Raw genomic sequence first — 17954 nt, forward strand, 5'->3', positions numbered from 1 at the left:
TTAAACAGCGTCAAACTGCAGTAAAATTTACACATACTTAAGAACATCCTTTTAGTTAAACAGCTCTAGAGCTGGTAGAGAAGCCTTTAGAAGGACAAGACGCAGGGCTCCCATGAAGAGGAAAGGAGGGACAAGCACATCCACTCTTCTCCAGAAAAGTTCATTTCATAATTAATTACAGAGCTAGAGCTGAGGCTAGAAGCAAATGGCAATTAAGTCAAAGGTCTAAGACACCAGAAAAAAAATGTTATGGAAGTGAAGGGCCAAGTTGGAATAGGAGTAATTCAAGTGCTCTGGTTTTTGGGTTTTTTTTTTATTCTATTTACATCCACCAAAAAGGCTTTCAAGTATCTTACAATAAAAGAACACACATAAAAATTTAAAAGACAATTTAAAACCACAGAAATATAAATATATCAAATAAACTAGGACAAATGCCTGTTAAATGGGTATTAAATAGATCTCTGAGCTTCCTGACATCCATGGCAAAAACAGAAACAGATATATAAAAACTTAAACAAAATTCTAACATATATATAATTTTACAGTGTCATTATTCCCTTCCTTTCTTCTGAGCTGTTACAGAAATAATATCTTACCATATATTAAAAACAACTTTAGAAGTTATCCCCAAGTATCTTAATTTTTGGCAGTCTCTGTTAATAGATCTTTTTTCTTTTACATGATTATAATTATATTATCTATAAATCATTAACTTACCAATAATCAGCAATATTACAATCACTGTGAATAAAGTTTACTGTATTTAAAGGGGCCACAAAATAACTTTTCTGTCCTGGTCTATTGCAAGATATGCTGTTAAAACAAATCAGTAGTCTTACCTCATTAATATGCTTATATGTTTTGATCAAGTCAACAGAAAGTTTTCTCAAGGGAGCAGTTGCTGGATCACGGAAGGTTTGGGGCATCCGCCTCTGTAACATGACAATATCAGGCATCACCTTAAATAGACAGAAAAAACTAGCACTTTAACTATACTTCACTGGTATAAATCCCTTCTCCTCTGCAACCTGTGTGTATGTATTTAAAAAAAAAAAAGACAACTACATTAGAAGATTATACATCCTCTCTCAGTTATCTCTTTCAACCGGATTCCAATGAGGACAACCACTGGAACAAATAAATGAAATTAGAAGATAATGTGCCAGCTGCCCAAGGCTTTCGATCTTGTTCCTCAGATTAAACAGTAGGAGCACAGACCCCCGGGGGCCAGGAGACACACAGGATGCTGCCCAAAGAGGGCTTCTCCACCATACAAGGAAAAGCTCCTGAATTATTCCTAAAGCCTCACTTGGTTGACAGCAGGCAAAGACAAAGACAAACCCCACGTTTGGCTTCCCAGGACAGGATTTCAGGACCCACCTGGCCCCACGAAGCAAAGCAAGGTGGCCATGGAGCAGGAGCAGGAGCAGAGCATGGCACTGCAGAAGTGCAGCTCTCAGCACCCCCAGACCCTAGCTGAGATCTACACTTGTTTCTTTTTTTTTTTAAAGTGGGCTCCCCGTTCTTGAGATCAAGACCTGAGCTAGGATCAAGAGTCAGACACTTAACCAACTGAGCCACCCAGGAGCCCCTGCACTTGTTTTTTTTTTAACACAACTGAGGAAAACATTCTCATGATAACATGCCCGACCTTACCCTCCATATTCCCTTTCCCCCTTAGCACCTATCACCACCTGATATACTATATTTACTCATTACTGGTTTTAGTTTTTTCTCCTTCTCCTTCCACTACACGAAAAACTCCATGAGGTCAGGGATTCCTTTGTTCAGCGTTGTATTCCCTTTGCCTAAAACAGTGGTGGGCACATAGATGTTTAATAAATATTTGTTGAATAAACAAATGAATCCATTATACCAAAATCTCTACTTACAATTACATTAGGAGCTGATCACAAATAAGTTCCAGAAAACACCTTAAAGCTCATGAAACTTTTAAAAACTAATTTCAACCATATTCCATTAACAACCCCCCCAACCCCCGCCCTAATTCTAAACTGCATCTCCTTCATCATCCAATAGGTAGTCAGAGTTCAACTGTGAGCTTCCTGCTAGATGGGGGATAGAGCAGGGACCACCCTCCATACACATACTGGAATGGCATGTCAATGATCCTGGACTACTGTTCATACCCCACTCTTCCACCAGTAAAGGGGTCCCAACTAGAATCAACAGATCCTCAAAACCAATTAATTATATCAAGGTACCTACAGTCACCACCACTAGCCATCCATGGGTTCCTGTCTAGCTCTCACAGACACTGAAGCCAGGAAAATCTACTGAGCCAGAAGCCCCTAGAGCACAGCCCCTCTCCAAGGATGCTCAGGTCAATTTGACATGCTGAGAGACAGCAAATGCATCATACCAAGGCCTCACAGAAATGTCTGGAGTCTTGGGATAATTAACCAACTTAACCCACACTAACTAAAAAGAGAGTTGGTCTGTAAGGTGACAGTGGACCTAACAGGAAAGAATCACCATCCCCTTGGTATGAAAAGACGGAATGATCATGGCAGTTTCCCAGGTACATGTTCTCTGAAACCAGTATTAACTTCAGTTTCCTCTGCCTCTATACTCAAACTCTAAAAAGCTGTTATCCAGATGGCAAATTTACTGAATTACTATAGTAAGTTAGTAATTATCTTTTCTCATGATCCTCTCCTCCTTAAGGTTCCAAATAAGGTTTAAGGGGGTAAAAATCTTCAGTGGTTATAACTACTTATCTGAAAAGATAGCAGCAATTAATAAGTAAATCTGAATTACTGAATTTTTCAAATATATACAGTTTCATTTTGCTAAATATAAAGAGTATGTACAGTGAGGTTCACAGGACATTTTATTCTTATACTATTCCTTAGAGATGTAATTTAATGAATAAACAATATTGGTAATAAGCATGTCAATTATTTTTATGTTAATGAATGCTATAAGCATTTAAAATACTGGAAAAGGTTTCCCTTCACAAATTTCCTTTTTTATTTTTTAAGACCCTGGCATTGTTTTCATGCAGGGAATTTACTCCAACAAGACCCTTCTTGGGAGTGCTGGAACGCAGCCACACCCCACTATGAGGACTCACAGAACCTCAACCAGTGAGGTATTATGTTACTACTGTAAGAGAAGTTGACAGAAGGTATAACTGTTAGAAACAAATGATTACTTAAGTCATTAATAATAAAGTCAGAGTAGCAAGTATTTGCTACACACTCTATTAGGAGCATACATATTTTTGCATCTCTCATATAATCCTCTCAACAATCTCCTGAGAATGAGTAGTTTTCCTGTCACCAGCTTACAAATGCGAAACCCAAGTCTCTGATGTGAACTGCTTGCCCAAAGCTCCCCAGCTCATAGAGAGCACGGGCAAGATGGGATCCGAGATCCTGCAAAGTCCCAGGCTCTACACCGTAACACTGGGCCAAGAGGTCCTGGTCATGTTTAGGCCTCCATTGTAACCCTTTTAGTTGAGTCATTTTTAGGCTACTTGTAGGACAACATAATTGAGTTATGCTTAATAAACACCAACAAAATAAGCATATGAATTTATTAAAAAGTCATATACAAAACTGTGAATGTGTTTTAAGTTTTTAACTTGCCCATCTACAATTCCACTGGTATTTCAAACATCTGAAAAACAGAACCAGTGACTACATCTTTCCACGAATAATTATTCTCACTCAACACACCAAAATCACACAATCAAGACACCAATTTTTAATATACAGGACATATAAGAAACTGGATAGGAACATAATTTTGACTGAGTAATGATGGTTTTCCCGCGCTCAATAGGAGCGTGTGTCGTGTGCTTGCCATTTTATAAAATATCGCTAATCTCTTCCAAAGTTGGCCAACTCTGCCTATGAGGCCAAATGATTAGCTAATTCTAAATACCTTACTTTTCTTATGTAATTCTCACAATAGAAATTACTACTTCAGGAGCATCTGTATACATAAACCAGATGTGTTCTGCCCACAATCGGCCTTCAGACCAGACTACATTTCATTGTTTCAAATGGCACCTTGTACAGAGCAAGTGCCCAAACTATATGGGAAGAACAAACTAAATTCTACAAACTAAGTAACACTCCCTTCACTAACTTTCATTGTGATTTCATGTTAGGTAGTCAAATCTTCTGCGTTTTGATACTGTGCTGCTGTAAGCACAAATCCACATTTAGGAAAAAACATTTCCAAACACTCCGTTACACATCTTCACTGGATTCAAGGCTGGCCCCTAAGCATTTAATGCTTTCTCCCTTTCCTGCTTATCATCACAAAGCCAGAAGAATGTAGAGGAACAGAGCAAACTCCCTTCTTCCCTTCCACAGTTAGAAGAAAACCCATGGTGTTCAGAGAACCCAGGAAGGAGCTCATCAGGCTGCAAGTGGCTGCTCCTGTCCCTCAGCCGCCCCAAGTGTCCCCACAGCAAAATGGCAAGTTGATGAGCTATCCTACCGCTGCCTCAAGCTATCTGGCTCTGGAGTTAGAAAAACCCACATCCCCAGTGCTCACAGTTCTTGGACCTTTCTGGGTGCAAACACAGATCACAAAGTGAAGAAAAGCACAGTTTGCATACCCTGCTTAAATCAGTTACAAGAGCTAAAACAATCTTTTTTTTTTTTTTTCTTGAAAAGATTCCATAGTGTAAGCTGCAGGAATTTACTTAAAAACTGTTTTCTTCAGTGTGGAGGTGCCTCAAAAAATTAAAAATAGAGCTACCCTATGACCCAGCAATTGCACTCCTGGGTATTTACCCCAAAGACACAGATGTAGTGAAAAGAAGGAGCACCTGCACCCCAATGTTCATAGTGACAATGTCCACAACAGCCAAACTGTGGAAAGAACCAAGATGCCCTTCAAGAGATGAATGGATAAAGAAGATTGGTCCATATATACAATGGAATATTACTCGGCCATCAGAAAGGATGAATACCCAACTTTTGCATCAACATGGGTGGGACTGGAGGCGATTATGCTAAGTGAAATAAGTCAAGCAGAGAAAGCCAATTATCATATGGTTTCACTTATTTGTGGAACATAAGGAATAGCATGGAGGACATTAGGAGAAGGAAGGGAAAAATGAAGCGGGGGAATCGGAGGGGTAGACGAACCATGAGAGACGATGGACTCTGAGAAACAAACAGGGTTCTAGAGGGGAGGGGGGTGGGAGGATGGGTTAGCCCGGTGATGGGTATTAAGGAGGGCACGTACTGCACGGAGCACTGGGTGTTATACGCAAACAATGAATCGTGGATCATTACATCAAAAGCTAATGATGTATTGTTTGGTGAATAACATAACGTAACAAAATAAAATTTTAAATTTAAAAAAATAAATAAAAACTGTTTTCTAGCTTAATAATACCTAACTCTATCCATTTCATTTATATTTATCTCATATTTTCATATATAATGAAGAATTAGGAACACTATTTTCTGCCTTCCTTGCTATTGTGAGAGCCACCGACGCAGCTGAAAACCACAGGCAGCACACACCCAGAGTTACCGGCAGAGGCTAAGAACCATGGAAGGTACCGTGAAAATGCTCACGGCTCAAAGTGACTGAGCATTCCTAACATCAAGCATAGTTTTCTACAATTACTTTTACTACATTTCTCTTGCTTCCTAAATTTATCTTTTGAACAAAACTGGGTTTAAAAACTTGTATAAAACACACCACTCATACAACCAGAAATAAAATGTTAAAGTTAGCTCATTTCAATTACTTGTTCAATAAATCTTTTGGGGGGAGAGGGGAAGAAAAAAAACCCTGATAGGATGATTAATAAGAAACCATTGAAATCAAGTAATAAAATTATAGAAGTTTACAGCTAAACTTAAGTTTAGAGAAATTTAGGTTTGGAGGGGGGGTTATACTCTAAGGTCCCAATCTTACATTCAAGGAACAGACAGAAGGGCCCATGTGACCTGACTCACCTCACACAACTACATCATGAGTCAAGACCTTGAGCCCATGTCTTAGGACTTGCAGAACATGCCGTATCAGCACACAGTTTTAGTGTTTTACACTTCAATTATAAGAAAAACCTCTTCTAATCTGCCTCATTAGGTTCAGAAATTTCTGGGGTTGGTAGAAATATCTGGCTGAATAGTGTTACTTAAAAGACATTCTTTTTACATCATATGAATCTTTAAAAATATTTTATAACTTAAAATGGAAATACTAAAGGAATTATTTATTTAAAACCACCCACAAATGTTAGTTGTATCTAAAAACAGGTACTGCGCTAACTGAATTACCTACTACAATAATAAAACCACAAAGTAACTCTAAAGGACTGGAATTTTTTCTAGCCCTCCGTAGACACCGGTGTTATAGAACAGAAGAGCAGTGTGTCTAAGAAGACATACTGCTTCAACACTTGGAGAAGTCACAGATGGGAGCTTAGTCTGTTCAGCTGTAAAATATTAAAAACAGGCGCCCTGCCTGAGAGGCTGCTTTTTGAACTGAGAAAATGAATCCAAACATACCGTTTCTTAAAAGTACAGGTGACTCTTGAACAATGCGGGAGTTAGGAACACCAGCCCCCCACCCCATGCAATTGAAAATCCATGCGTAACTTCTGACTCTCCAAAAACTTAGTTACTAATAGCCTACTGCTGGCCAGAAGCCTTGCCAATAAACAGCTGATTAACACATACTTCGTTTATTATACACTCTATTCTTACAATAGAGTAAGCTAGAGAACGGAAACTATTACTAAGAAAATCATAAGGAAGAAAAATACATTTACATTACTGTATTTATCAAAAAAATCCACGTATAAGTGGGCTCGCTCAATTCAAACCTGTTGTTCAAGGGCCAACTGTACAATGCAAATGACTCGCTGTGCTATTACTACTTTTTGGATGTCCACAGAACTTTCTTCTGGTATACAAACACTTGCCAGCTTTGAACATTCGACCAACTGCTCCAATTCTCAAACATACACCTTCTCAATTTACTACATAAAGCAAATTCTTAAGTCTTGCCATAATTCAACTTACTATTAACTATGAATGTTATTCACACGCTACATACATTTTATAAATGCAAAGCCAGATCAACTACTGACAAAAATCTTAATACATACAAGGGATGCCCCCTAATCATAATGTTACTTTACTATAGCCAATTTCATTAAAACCATACTATTGAATTAGAAATAAAGCACATTTCCTTCAAATAATCCAGCATAAGAAATACATTGAAATTTTCCAAGTTTTTGATCATCATTTGATATATTAAATGACTTAAAGAAAACAGTGGCAACCCCAATTCCTAAGTGCATGGAAAAAATCCTTGGTCAGCGTTCATCATACCCTCCATCCCAGTGCGGAAAGAAATTTTACCTCAACCATAGTTAGTAAAAAAAATTCTCCCAAACCAAAAATCAATGTAGTGATGAATGCAGTTAATTCAGGAAATATTATGAATGCACACCTACACACTTGCACATACGAATACATGTATGTATAGCGAGAGATTTCTACACTTACTCTGTTAACTACCCATTAAAAAAAAAAAAAACAGCTGAATCTCTAGTCTGAATATTAAAATGACCAGCAAGGTTAATTCGCATTACATTTTTTTCTTTTTCATTTTAAGGAGTTTCGTACTATAATAAATGTGCACTAAAGTAGTTTATAACAGCACAAAATCAGCTCTGTAAGTTTGTGATAATGGAATCTGACTTGTTTTCCTATAACTTTGTTTTTCTACTTACCCACCTTTTCATAAAAATAAGCTTCCAGTTTCTTCATTTGAACTAATATTCTTTAAAAATAACTTTTTCCCTCCCTATTACAGAATGAGAGAATGTAGTTATGGTTTATGAGTGTTTTTTAATTAAGTGGGATACACAGAAAAAAGAAAAAGCCAACACACTTTTTAATGCATACTTATCATCTCTCATCAATCCAGAATCTCATGTGGCATGTAAAACTGAAAACCATTAAACCATTTTTGTGGATTTACTGTTCTCCCATTTTAAGGAATAAACTACCACACCAACAAATAACTTCTGATATGTCATAAACTTACCTGGTTAGTTAGAGGTTGCTGAATCTGGTCAGAATAAGATAAGGCAGAAACCTGTTGGTCACTTATGTTTGGCTGGCGACGGTCACTGTACTGATGTGAATGGGGCATCTGTCCAGCCATCTGAAGGCCAGCAGCATGGAATGAAAATGACGGTGCAAGCCGAACAGATGAAGGTTTGCATGCTGAAGTCTCTCCTCCTACGAGAAGACAACAAGTGAAGTTGAAAGGATGTATTTATATCCTAATGTCTGCATCTTTTGACCTATATGATAGTTCCTTCCATAAGGACCTTAGGATGTTCGAACATATTAAAAACTTCTAAAACTACAAAGTGCAAACAAGAAACTACACTTGACACAACAGTTCTGTTAAACGGTATAAAATATAGTGATTTAAGTGAGTGTCTATAAATCTGAAGCAAGAGAAAATCTTAAGTAAATCTTTTTGTAAAGCAATAGGAATAACAACCCTTAATACTTATTTTCACTTATGAGATTTTCATCGAGAACTGTTAAGCTGCACAAGAATATCTGATTTCTTGAGAAAGGCCTCTCCGATGGATCAGCTCCTTTGAAACCAATTCAAAGGAACACTGCTGAGATGCTGCTTTGCACCTGCCAGGTGTATGCAATCAATATTCCAGCATCCCCCAAACCAAGTGAAAGATCTGTCTTAACGGTGCTCACCACTGACACCAGTAATTAAAAGTTGAGCATACAAACACACAGGCACAAATTCACAGGATGCTGGATTCCTCCAAACTCTTCGACACAGTCCTAAGAGCACCCAGACCTGGCAAGCTCACTGCAAGTGTGAATGGCCAATAATTATCCCACAAGTAGGCTGGGACCGCACTCATGATTTTCATCGTAGACATGGAAAATTAACACTTGGTCAAAAGTATTTGGTAGTTAATTAAAAAAAGTTAATTCTTCCTTTAAAAAAAGAAAGAAAAGAAAAAAGAACTTTCTTCCTAAATTTAACCACACTTTTAATCACAGACTAAAGCCGAAATGCGAAGTGCCAAACCCTGGTCAACAAACTGAGGACCCAGAATTCCGGTGCTTGTCTTCCTGAATACACCAGCTAACTGCAACCATACAACAGACCATACTGTTCAGCACCAGGGTGCTCTTGCTAACGTACTGTTTCAGACATACAAGAGCGCTGGCCCAACAGTGCAGAGCACGGATGTTCAGCCAGACTGCTGCAGTCTGAAATTCCAGCTCCACGCTTACTGACTCTGTGGCCTTGCACACCTAACTTCCTAAAAAATTAGAGTAATATCCACCTCAAAAGCCTGTGGTGAAGGTTAAGTGCTTTCATATGTGTAAAATACTTAGAATAGCTCTGGCAATTAATAAATGGCCCAATATTGGCTGCAACTGCTGTACTGTGATGTAAAGAATAGAGAGAGTACCCACTTTTGTGGGGCTAACAACCTCTAATGGAATGTCACACAGACTCCCCAAACTGAAGAGAACAAAGCTCAATTCTCTCAAAATACAAGTTCCACTTCTATTTTCTACCACAGCAAATGACACCGTCTTCCACCCAGTCAATCAGAATCAAAGCTCCTGGAGTCAAGTGAGAGTTCTTTTCCTTCACAGACTAACCTCATGCAAATAGCCGCCCAGTCTTGCTGGTTCTACCTCCCATAACATTCAAATACCATCACTTCTCATCTCCAGTAACCCATGCCTCACTTAGAGGACTAAAACAGATTCCTAAAAGCTCTTTTTATCTTTACTCTGCCCATTTCTGTTTTCTTCAGTAAGATACTAGAGTGACTTTTCTAAAGTGCACATCTCAAGGCCTCCACCCCCACTGAAACGGGACTATAACCTGCCTTGGCACTGCCTTCAGACCTTAGCTTCTGTCTCCCTCCATTACAGCATGAGGTCCTTAACGGACCCACAGTACATGATCAATAAATATTTGCTGAGTAAGTAAAATGACAGTGTTACTATCATCAAAGATGGGGCAATTTTCTAAACATTTCATTACTCATGCTAAAAAAATACAGTCAATTTAATTACATAGAACAACGTTGTTCAGTTAAAAAAAAAAAACTGGGGGGGGAGCACCTGTGTAGCTCTGTCGGTTAAGTGTCTGCCTTCAGCTCAGGTCATGGTAAGTGGGCTCTCTCCTCAGCGAGGAGGCTGCTTCTCCCTCTCACTCTCCCTCTGTGCTCTCTCTCAAATAAATAAATAAAATCTTTTTTAAAAAACTGGGAATTTATCATAAGGATATAATCGAGGACGCTCACAAAGACAGGGAAGAATGTTTATCCTGGTATCGTCTAAAAAAAAAAAAAAAAAAAAAAAAAAAAAAAGGAAACCTAAATGTCAAGTAATGGAGGGAAAGGGAGGCTTCACATTTGCATGTTAAAATCACAAAAAAACTGGGAAGGAATATAAACATATATAAAAAAGATTGAGTTCTTTGATATATATATAGCTCTTATAAATAAACCGTAAAAAACAGTAAGGCCCTAAATGACAAATTACTTAACCACTCTAGGTCTTAGTTTCCCTATCTATGCAGCAGAGTTATTATTATACTAACCCTATTCCCTTAGGTCTATTATGAAGTTTTTTAAAATAAGACACCACAAGTAAGCCATGAATAATGGATCCTAGTACTTGAATAAAATATTAGCTTCTATTATCAATGTCATTATTATAGACTATGTTTAAACTTACTTATAATATATAGAAATAAGTATAAAATCATTAGTATACAGCTTAAATAATTATCAATTGAACTTGTGACAAGGAAAAAAAAAAAAGGCCATCATGCCAGAAACCCCCCAACACCACTCCATGACCCTCTCAATCAATACCCAATTTCCTCTACCCCAAAGTTACTATCTTGACCTCCAAAACCAGATTAGTTATAACTCTACATAAATGGGTTTGTTCACTTCATGTTATGTTTATAAGTTGTGGTTTATTCATTATCATTACTTTTTGGTATCCCATCATGTGAACATGTGATGATTTACTTATCTCTTTGACTTCTGATTGACATTTGGATTATTCCTAGTTTAGAGCTATTATAAATACTGCCACTAGGAAGAGTCTTGTTAAGTATCTTTTGGAATATATAGAGATGCTGTTCTGCTGTTTTTCCCCTAGCAGTATATGAAAAATCCCCTCTGTTTCATTCCTTCACTAACACTTAGAATCATTATTCTTTCTAATTTTCAACCATTACTGGAGGTGTGTAGTGGTACTCCACTAAGAGCTGAACTTATATTTTCCCAGTGACTATGATCATCTTTTGATTTATTTATGGCCAGTTAAATACCCACTTCTGTGAAATGCCCATTCAGGTTGCTTTTCCATTTTTCTATCAAGAAAGTTTTTTTCTTATACATTTCTAAAACTTAAAACATTTTATTTGTAACATATTTTGGGTATGAGCCCTTTATTGGCTATAAGTGGTTTGCATTGTCACCCTCTTAATAGTGTTTTTTAACCAGCACAATCTCTTAATTTTATCACCTTTTGTTTTAGAATTAGTATTTTTGGTGTCCATTTAAGAAATGTTCCCTTATACCAAAGTTATCAAGAAATTCTACATTACCTTCTAGAAGTTCAGTTTCACCATTCACATCCAGATGGACAATGCTCTTGGATTGGATTTCTGTGCATGTGTGCCAAAGGAATCAAGTTCCATTCCCCCGCCACAACCCCAAATGGACATTTGATTGACTCAGGACCAATGATTAAAAAGATGAATTTTCCCTGCTGCTCCGCAATGCCATCTTTATCATAAATGACATGCCCGGGGCGCCTGGGTGGTTCAGTCATCAAGCGTCTGCCTTCGGCTCAGGTCATAATCCCAGGGTCCTGGGATCGAGCCCCACGTTGGGCTCCCTGCTCAGCAGGAAGCCTGCTTCTCCCTCTCCCACTCCCCCTGCTTGTGTTCCCTCTCTCATTGTCTCTCTCTGTCAAATAAATAAAATCTTTAAAAAAAATAAATAAATAAACGACATGCCCGTATGTGTTTAGATCTGGTTTTAGATTCTCTATTCTGTTCTACTGGACACAGACCTACCTAGATTTCTTAAAACTTTGTGTAAGAACCAGCTAGTTTTTTTTTTTTTTTTTTTTTAAAGATTTTATTTATTTATTTGAAGAGAGAGACACAGCGAGAGAGGGAACACAAGCAGGGGGAGTGGGAGAGGGAGAAGCAGGCTTCCCACGGAGCAGGGAGCCCGATGCGGGGCTCGATCCCAGGACCCTGGGATCACGACCTGAGCCGAAGGCAGACGCTTAACGACTGAGCCACCCAGGCGCCCCAGAACCAGCTAGTTTTAATATCCAGTAGAGAATTTTGTGGTTCCTCAAGAATGGTTTGGTTAGGAGCGCCTAGGTGGCTCAGTTGTTAAGCGTCTGTCTTCGGCTCAGGTCATGATCCTGGGGTCCTGGGATCGAGCCCCGCATCGGGCCCCCTACTCCGTGGGAGGCCTGCTTCTCCCTCTCCCACCCCCCCTGCTTGTGTTTCCGATCTCTCTCTGTGTTTCTGTCAAATAAATAAATAAAATCTTAAAAAAAAAAAAAAAAAGAATGGTTTGGTCATTCTTAGCCCTTTGCATGCCCATGTATGATTTAGAATTAGCTCATCAAAATCACAAAACAAAAAAAACACATGTTGGCACTGTGGTTGAAACTGCACATTGTCCAATCAATTGACTGCAATTGATCCAATCAATTATGTGCATTAAACTGAAGAGTGGACTGTTCGATAGTTTTTTGCAATGATGAATTTATCAGCATTGTCTAATAAGCAGCTACTAGCACTACTAGGCATTTGAACAGTTTTTATTTTTTCCTTCCTAATCCTTATTCTTCCTCTCGCCTTATTCTACTTGCTGTTGTCCCTCTAATACAGTGATGATCAGAAGAGGAGATACAGGTACCACTGCCTCACTCCCAATCTCAGGAAGTAAGCTTTCAACGTTTCTCTAGTATTGTGCTTACTTTGGGTTTTTAATGGATAACTATTATCAGATGAATCAAGTTCCTTTCCAGTCCTAGTTTGCTAAAAGTTTTTCCTCACAAATGGATGCTGAATTCTATTAAATGCTTTTTCTACACCCATTGAGATGACACCAGTTTTCTGATCTACACTGTTAACACGGTGAAATACACTGACTGATTTTTTAATGTTAAACTGACTTTGCGTTTCCTGGAACACAGTTTGTTCATGATTATCCTTTTTGTGACAATTCACTGATGAAACCACCTGGCCTTAAGAGTTTTCTTTGTGGGTAGTTAAAAGTTAATAATTAAAAGTTGTCTTTCTTTAATAGGACTACTGAAATTTTGTATTTCCTGGTGTGTCTGTTAAGTTGTAGTTTTCTAATAGTGTATCTTCATCTACATTTCAGACACACTGGCATCAAGCTCTTCATTATACCCTCTAAGCTTTTCTATCAAGATGTAGGTATAATTGTAGTAATACCCCTTCAATTCAGCTCTGGTTAATGAGGTCTTCTCCTACTTTGTCATCAGTTTAATCAAAAGTTTACTAATTTTATTAAGTAACCTCTTTTATATAGGGTTTTCTATTTCTGCTCTCATCTTGTTCTATCAATTAGCAAGAGAGGTATGTTAAAAATACTCCATTTAAGCATGTTATTGGATTACATAAATTTAGAGTTGCTCCACCTTCCTAATGAATAAAACCTTCATCACCATAAACAGCCCTTCTTTATTTCCAATAATACTTCCCCTTGTCTGATATTAGTATGGCTGTACCACACTTGCTCTTATTCTTGGTGTGGTATGCCTTCTGTCTACCCTTTACTGTCAACTCCCCGTTCCCTTATTTTAGATTTGTCTTTTATGAACAGTTTGTAGTTTGTAAGTTTATTTAATTTACAAATGTACACTAATAAGAGTACATAAGTACACTGTAACTATACTATAGTAGTACACTATAACACATAACTGTAAGTTTACCCAATATACGAATGTACACTAATAACCTTTCTATTTATTCCAACCATTTTATGTTCCTTTCTTACCTTCTGCTGGACTGAAATTTCTATACCTCCCCGACACGCAAATTATTTTATTATTTTTTAGTTATTTTATACATTACAATATAGATTACTAATCTTTGACTCATAAAAATCTAATTATTGTATACTATTGTTGACTTAGGTATGTATACACACACACACACACACACACACACAATCACAAGACTTCAACTAATCATCCAGCATGGGTAGAATCAGACTCAGGGATACATTTGGAGGCAGAGATGGATGGATAAATTTTGTGATATCCAGACAGCTATGAAAGAAATACAAAGAAATGGCTAGCTGCTACTTATTATGGTGATACTAGCCTCCTAAAATATGCGTTTTATTTTCTGAATCTAGATCCGATCAATTATATGCATTAAATTCAACAAGCACCGAGAGGTTCCTATGGCACTGTTTGGGAGTGACAATGACACCCATGATCTGTAACCGCACCTCACAAACTTTAATGTTCTTACAAATTGCCTTTGAATCCTATTAAAAATGCAGATTCTGATTCAGTACATCTAGGATAGGGCTTGAGAGTCTACATTTCTAACAAGCCACCAGATGATGCCAATGCTGCATCTAAAAAACAATATAATTGCTTAACTTAATAAAAGATAGCTATTTTCCAACTAATCCAAGTAGCAGATAATCCAAACATAACCTATAATCCTGACTACCCAATACACCACAGGGCTGATTTCCTCCCCCCCCAACAGATTTGCCTTCCTAGTTAGATATTTGGGGTTTTTTTATCATTATTAAAACACACACACTTTCCTGTGCAGGGTGGTGTACCAGGTGACAAAGAATCCAATGTTCTTTTTAAATTTTCCTGTAGGTAATTTGAACATGGGTTAACAAGAAATAACTTTGTTTTTCGCTTATAGAACTTCTTTTAGATGTTTAACTATACCATTTATCACAACTCCTTAGTAACAGTACCAGCCGTGGGGCTGCATACAGGTGTATTGGCCACATGCTGTCTCCTTTCTTAGCTCAACTGCTGTGTGTGAAATGCAGAAAGATATGCAAGTTTGATTTCCTCCCACAATGCCAAAAAGTATTTAAGTTATCCATTCATTCACTCCTCTCTTATGATAAGACTCCAAGAAGGCAAACTAATACGAAAATTTCTTGTCAGCCCGATTTAATAATTAGGCCCATTACCACGGCTTTTATTCTTTCCACTTCCAGCTTCCCTTTCAATTCAAATGTTAATAAGAACAAGGACTCAGTTCATCCTATGATGTTAATAAAGTATTAGGTTGAACTGTAGGAAACTGCTAGTATTAGACCTCCTTTGGCCTACAAAACAGCAAGTTCATATGGTTTAACCTGACATCTACACCATACTATATATAATCCTTGTCCAACTAAACTAAAAATTAGCTCTAATATTTTAGCCCAAGAATGTATCAAAATACATGCTGCAACATGAAGTCTTGTAATTTAATGATCATCTTATAATATTTAACCCAAAAGTATCTTCATAATCATTATTTGGAGTTCAGTTCCAAAATAACAGTTTAAATTGCTGCCAAATAGTGTGAAAGACAAGTTGGAGAAAAGTACGCAAGTAGGGTCCTATCTGCAGTTTTTATTTCTTTCTGAACAATGTGGATCTTTTTTTTTTTTTTTACCATGAGCGGGTTTCTAAAATCTCATAAAAATTGTGTTGGTAAATAGCTTACTTAAAAACAAACAAAAAAAATGAAGTAGCTTTTTCATTCCACTCAGGTACTATATTTCAGCAAAAACCTGTAAAAACCAGAGACCATACACTAGTAGAAGTTAGCAGTGATTCTACAGAGAAGCATTCCAAGAACAGATCTGAGACTGGGAGATGTCAAGCCACAAAAGGCAGAGGTAGACATAGAGCAAACATCAAACAGAAAAGCCTGGGAGCAGACCATGAATGAAAAAAACAGCCGTTTATTTACCTCTGATGTTAAGACCCACAAGTAACACCACCTGTAGCTAACTTAAATTTCTTTGGCTATTAATATGTGGAGAGAGGACCGACCCTTCTTGTGGTTATTTTAATTCACATTTGATTTCAAAGAGAAAGAACAATGTTAAAGAACAAAAATAAATGAAAATAATTCAAGTTAATTACAACTATAACATCCAAAAGGTGGAAACTCTTACGAGGCCAAGCTTCTGAGACAGACTCCCCTAAGAAAGGAAGGGAGGACAACCAAGACTATATGGGAAAAATGTGCAATGTCACTAGCAGCAAGACATGCCCACAACAGAGGAGAAGAAAAACGTCAAAGGAAGAACAGCCAACTGCACTTTAAATGAAGTGCTCGGAATACAGGCACAGGACTAAGAGGGTAACGGAACATAAGTCCATGAAAAAAGTTTTGTTCACCAAGATATCATCAGTACCAAGAACAGTGCCTGGCACATGGCCTGCATTCAATAAATATTTGTTCAATGAAACAATGAACTGAATCCATCAGGAATATTTAGAATATGAAGAAATGGTTGAGAAAGGGAGGGAGAGAGCTGAAGGGGGTAAGGATGAAAGAAGTATTTTTACAATGAGGGGCACATGAGTCAGAAATAAATAACAGTCTAATCATAGCACAGGCTAGAGGAGTCAATTTGTCTCACTCATTTTTATATCCCAAGCACACAGCACACTGCATGGCTCCACAGTAGGTGTTAAATAAATACAGATTAAAGTCATACCATGTTAGGGCTCTGTCCATTATCTAATGATAAGGACAAATAAATTCATTTCTTATTACCCTCTAGTTAGTGGCCAGTATTTGTCATGACAGAATGCGCGTGTACACACACACACACACACACACAGTTTGTTTTGACCGACTAGCCAAAACAGCATATTCAGTTGTCTACAAACACAATGAAATTGCTCATGTAAGATCTAAATAAATGCTCAGGTTTTTCAGTCTGAAACTTTTTAATTAAATTTGTGCATTAAATTATGAACAATAACAATGGGATAGATTTAAAAAAAAAAAAAGCATGTATTTTTAAAAACCTGTAACATCAAACTTCCACTTCTGAGCACTTCTGAGTGCCTCATAACTGAACTACCCCATTCACCATGAGTAACTACAAAACTGGTCAGACACATGAAATAACTGTTTCCAGACACTAGACAACAGGCAGCGTAGAGCTGTGATCCCTGAGAAGAAGGAAACAAAGCTGGCGAGCTCCACAATCACCCTGGCTTTCTATCTGGCGACAATTTCTAGAGTACGATGTAGAGAGAGGGAGCCCAAATATAATAGTAGTGGCCTTGCTGAGTGGGGAAGAGACCAGTGTTCATGGCTACAGAGCTGGCAGGAATTTGTGAGGCAGGCCACAGAAAGAAGGAAGCTTTGCAGAGAAGGCGCTCCATTAATCCACACCTAGAAATCCCCCTGACTCAAATACGAAGCTGCCCAAGAGGCAGGTGCACGTCCGGGAGGGTAGGCAAAAACCAACTTGCCAGGGAGCGATGAGGTGAACCACTAAAACTCACACAGGACCGGGAGACGGTAAGTGCTCCAATCAGCCAGGCTGGAAAAACCCGGAAAACACCACAGACGTTCAAAACAGACCCCCAAAAATCCACACTTCAGGAGTAGAGCTATCCTGGCCCTCCAATAAAGGTTGCCATCTGCCTGTCCAGACAGACACTGAAACATACCTCAAAGGATCAAGATAGTGTGCAGTCTGCCAGGACAAAATTCAACACCTTTTAAAGGACAACAAAACCCAGACGCTCAACTACCTCGCATTCTTAATGCCCATAACCAATCAAAAATCACCAGGCAACAAGGTGCACCTGGCTGGCTCTGTCGATAGAGCAGGCAAC

At 38.1% G+C, this 17954-nt stretch overlaps 1 protein-coding gene across 3 annotated transcripts in view; it reads right to left on the reverse strand.

Annotated features, from left to right (window-relative positions):
* The window catches only part of DYRK1A (dual specificity tyrosine phosphorylation regulated kinase 1A), a 149400-nt gene that overhangs the window by 32526 nt on the left and 98920 nt on the right, over nucleotides 1–17954 (reverse strand). For 2 of the 3 annotated variants that reach the window (XM_021678060.2, XM_044919397.1), the window contains exons 1-2: nucleotides 8068–8268; nucleotides 843–962 (exon numbers count right to left, since the gene is read on the reverse strand). In XM_021678060.2, coding sequence (XP_021533735.2) covers nucleotides 843–962; nucleotides 8068–8187 — 240 coding nt within the window. In that variant the 5' untranslated portion in view covers nucleotides 8188–8268. Of the gene's footprint in view, nucleotides 1–842; nucleotides 963–8067; nucleotides 8269–17954 lie in introns of those variants that run through there. The other variant, XM_044919389.1, reaches the window with a different exon arrangement.

This window comes from Neomonachus schauinslandi, chromosome 1 (assembly GCF_002201575.2).
Source record: "Neomonachus schauinslandi chromosome 1, ASM220157v2, whole genome shotgun sequence".
In the NCBI taxonomy this organism is placed as follows: Eukaryota; Metazoa; Chordata; class Mammalia; order Carnivora; family Phocidae; genus Neomonachus; species Neomonachus schauinslandi.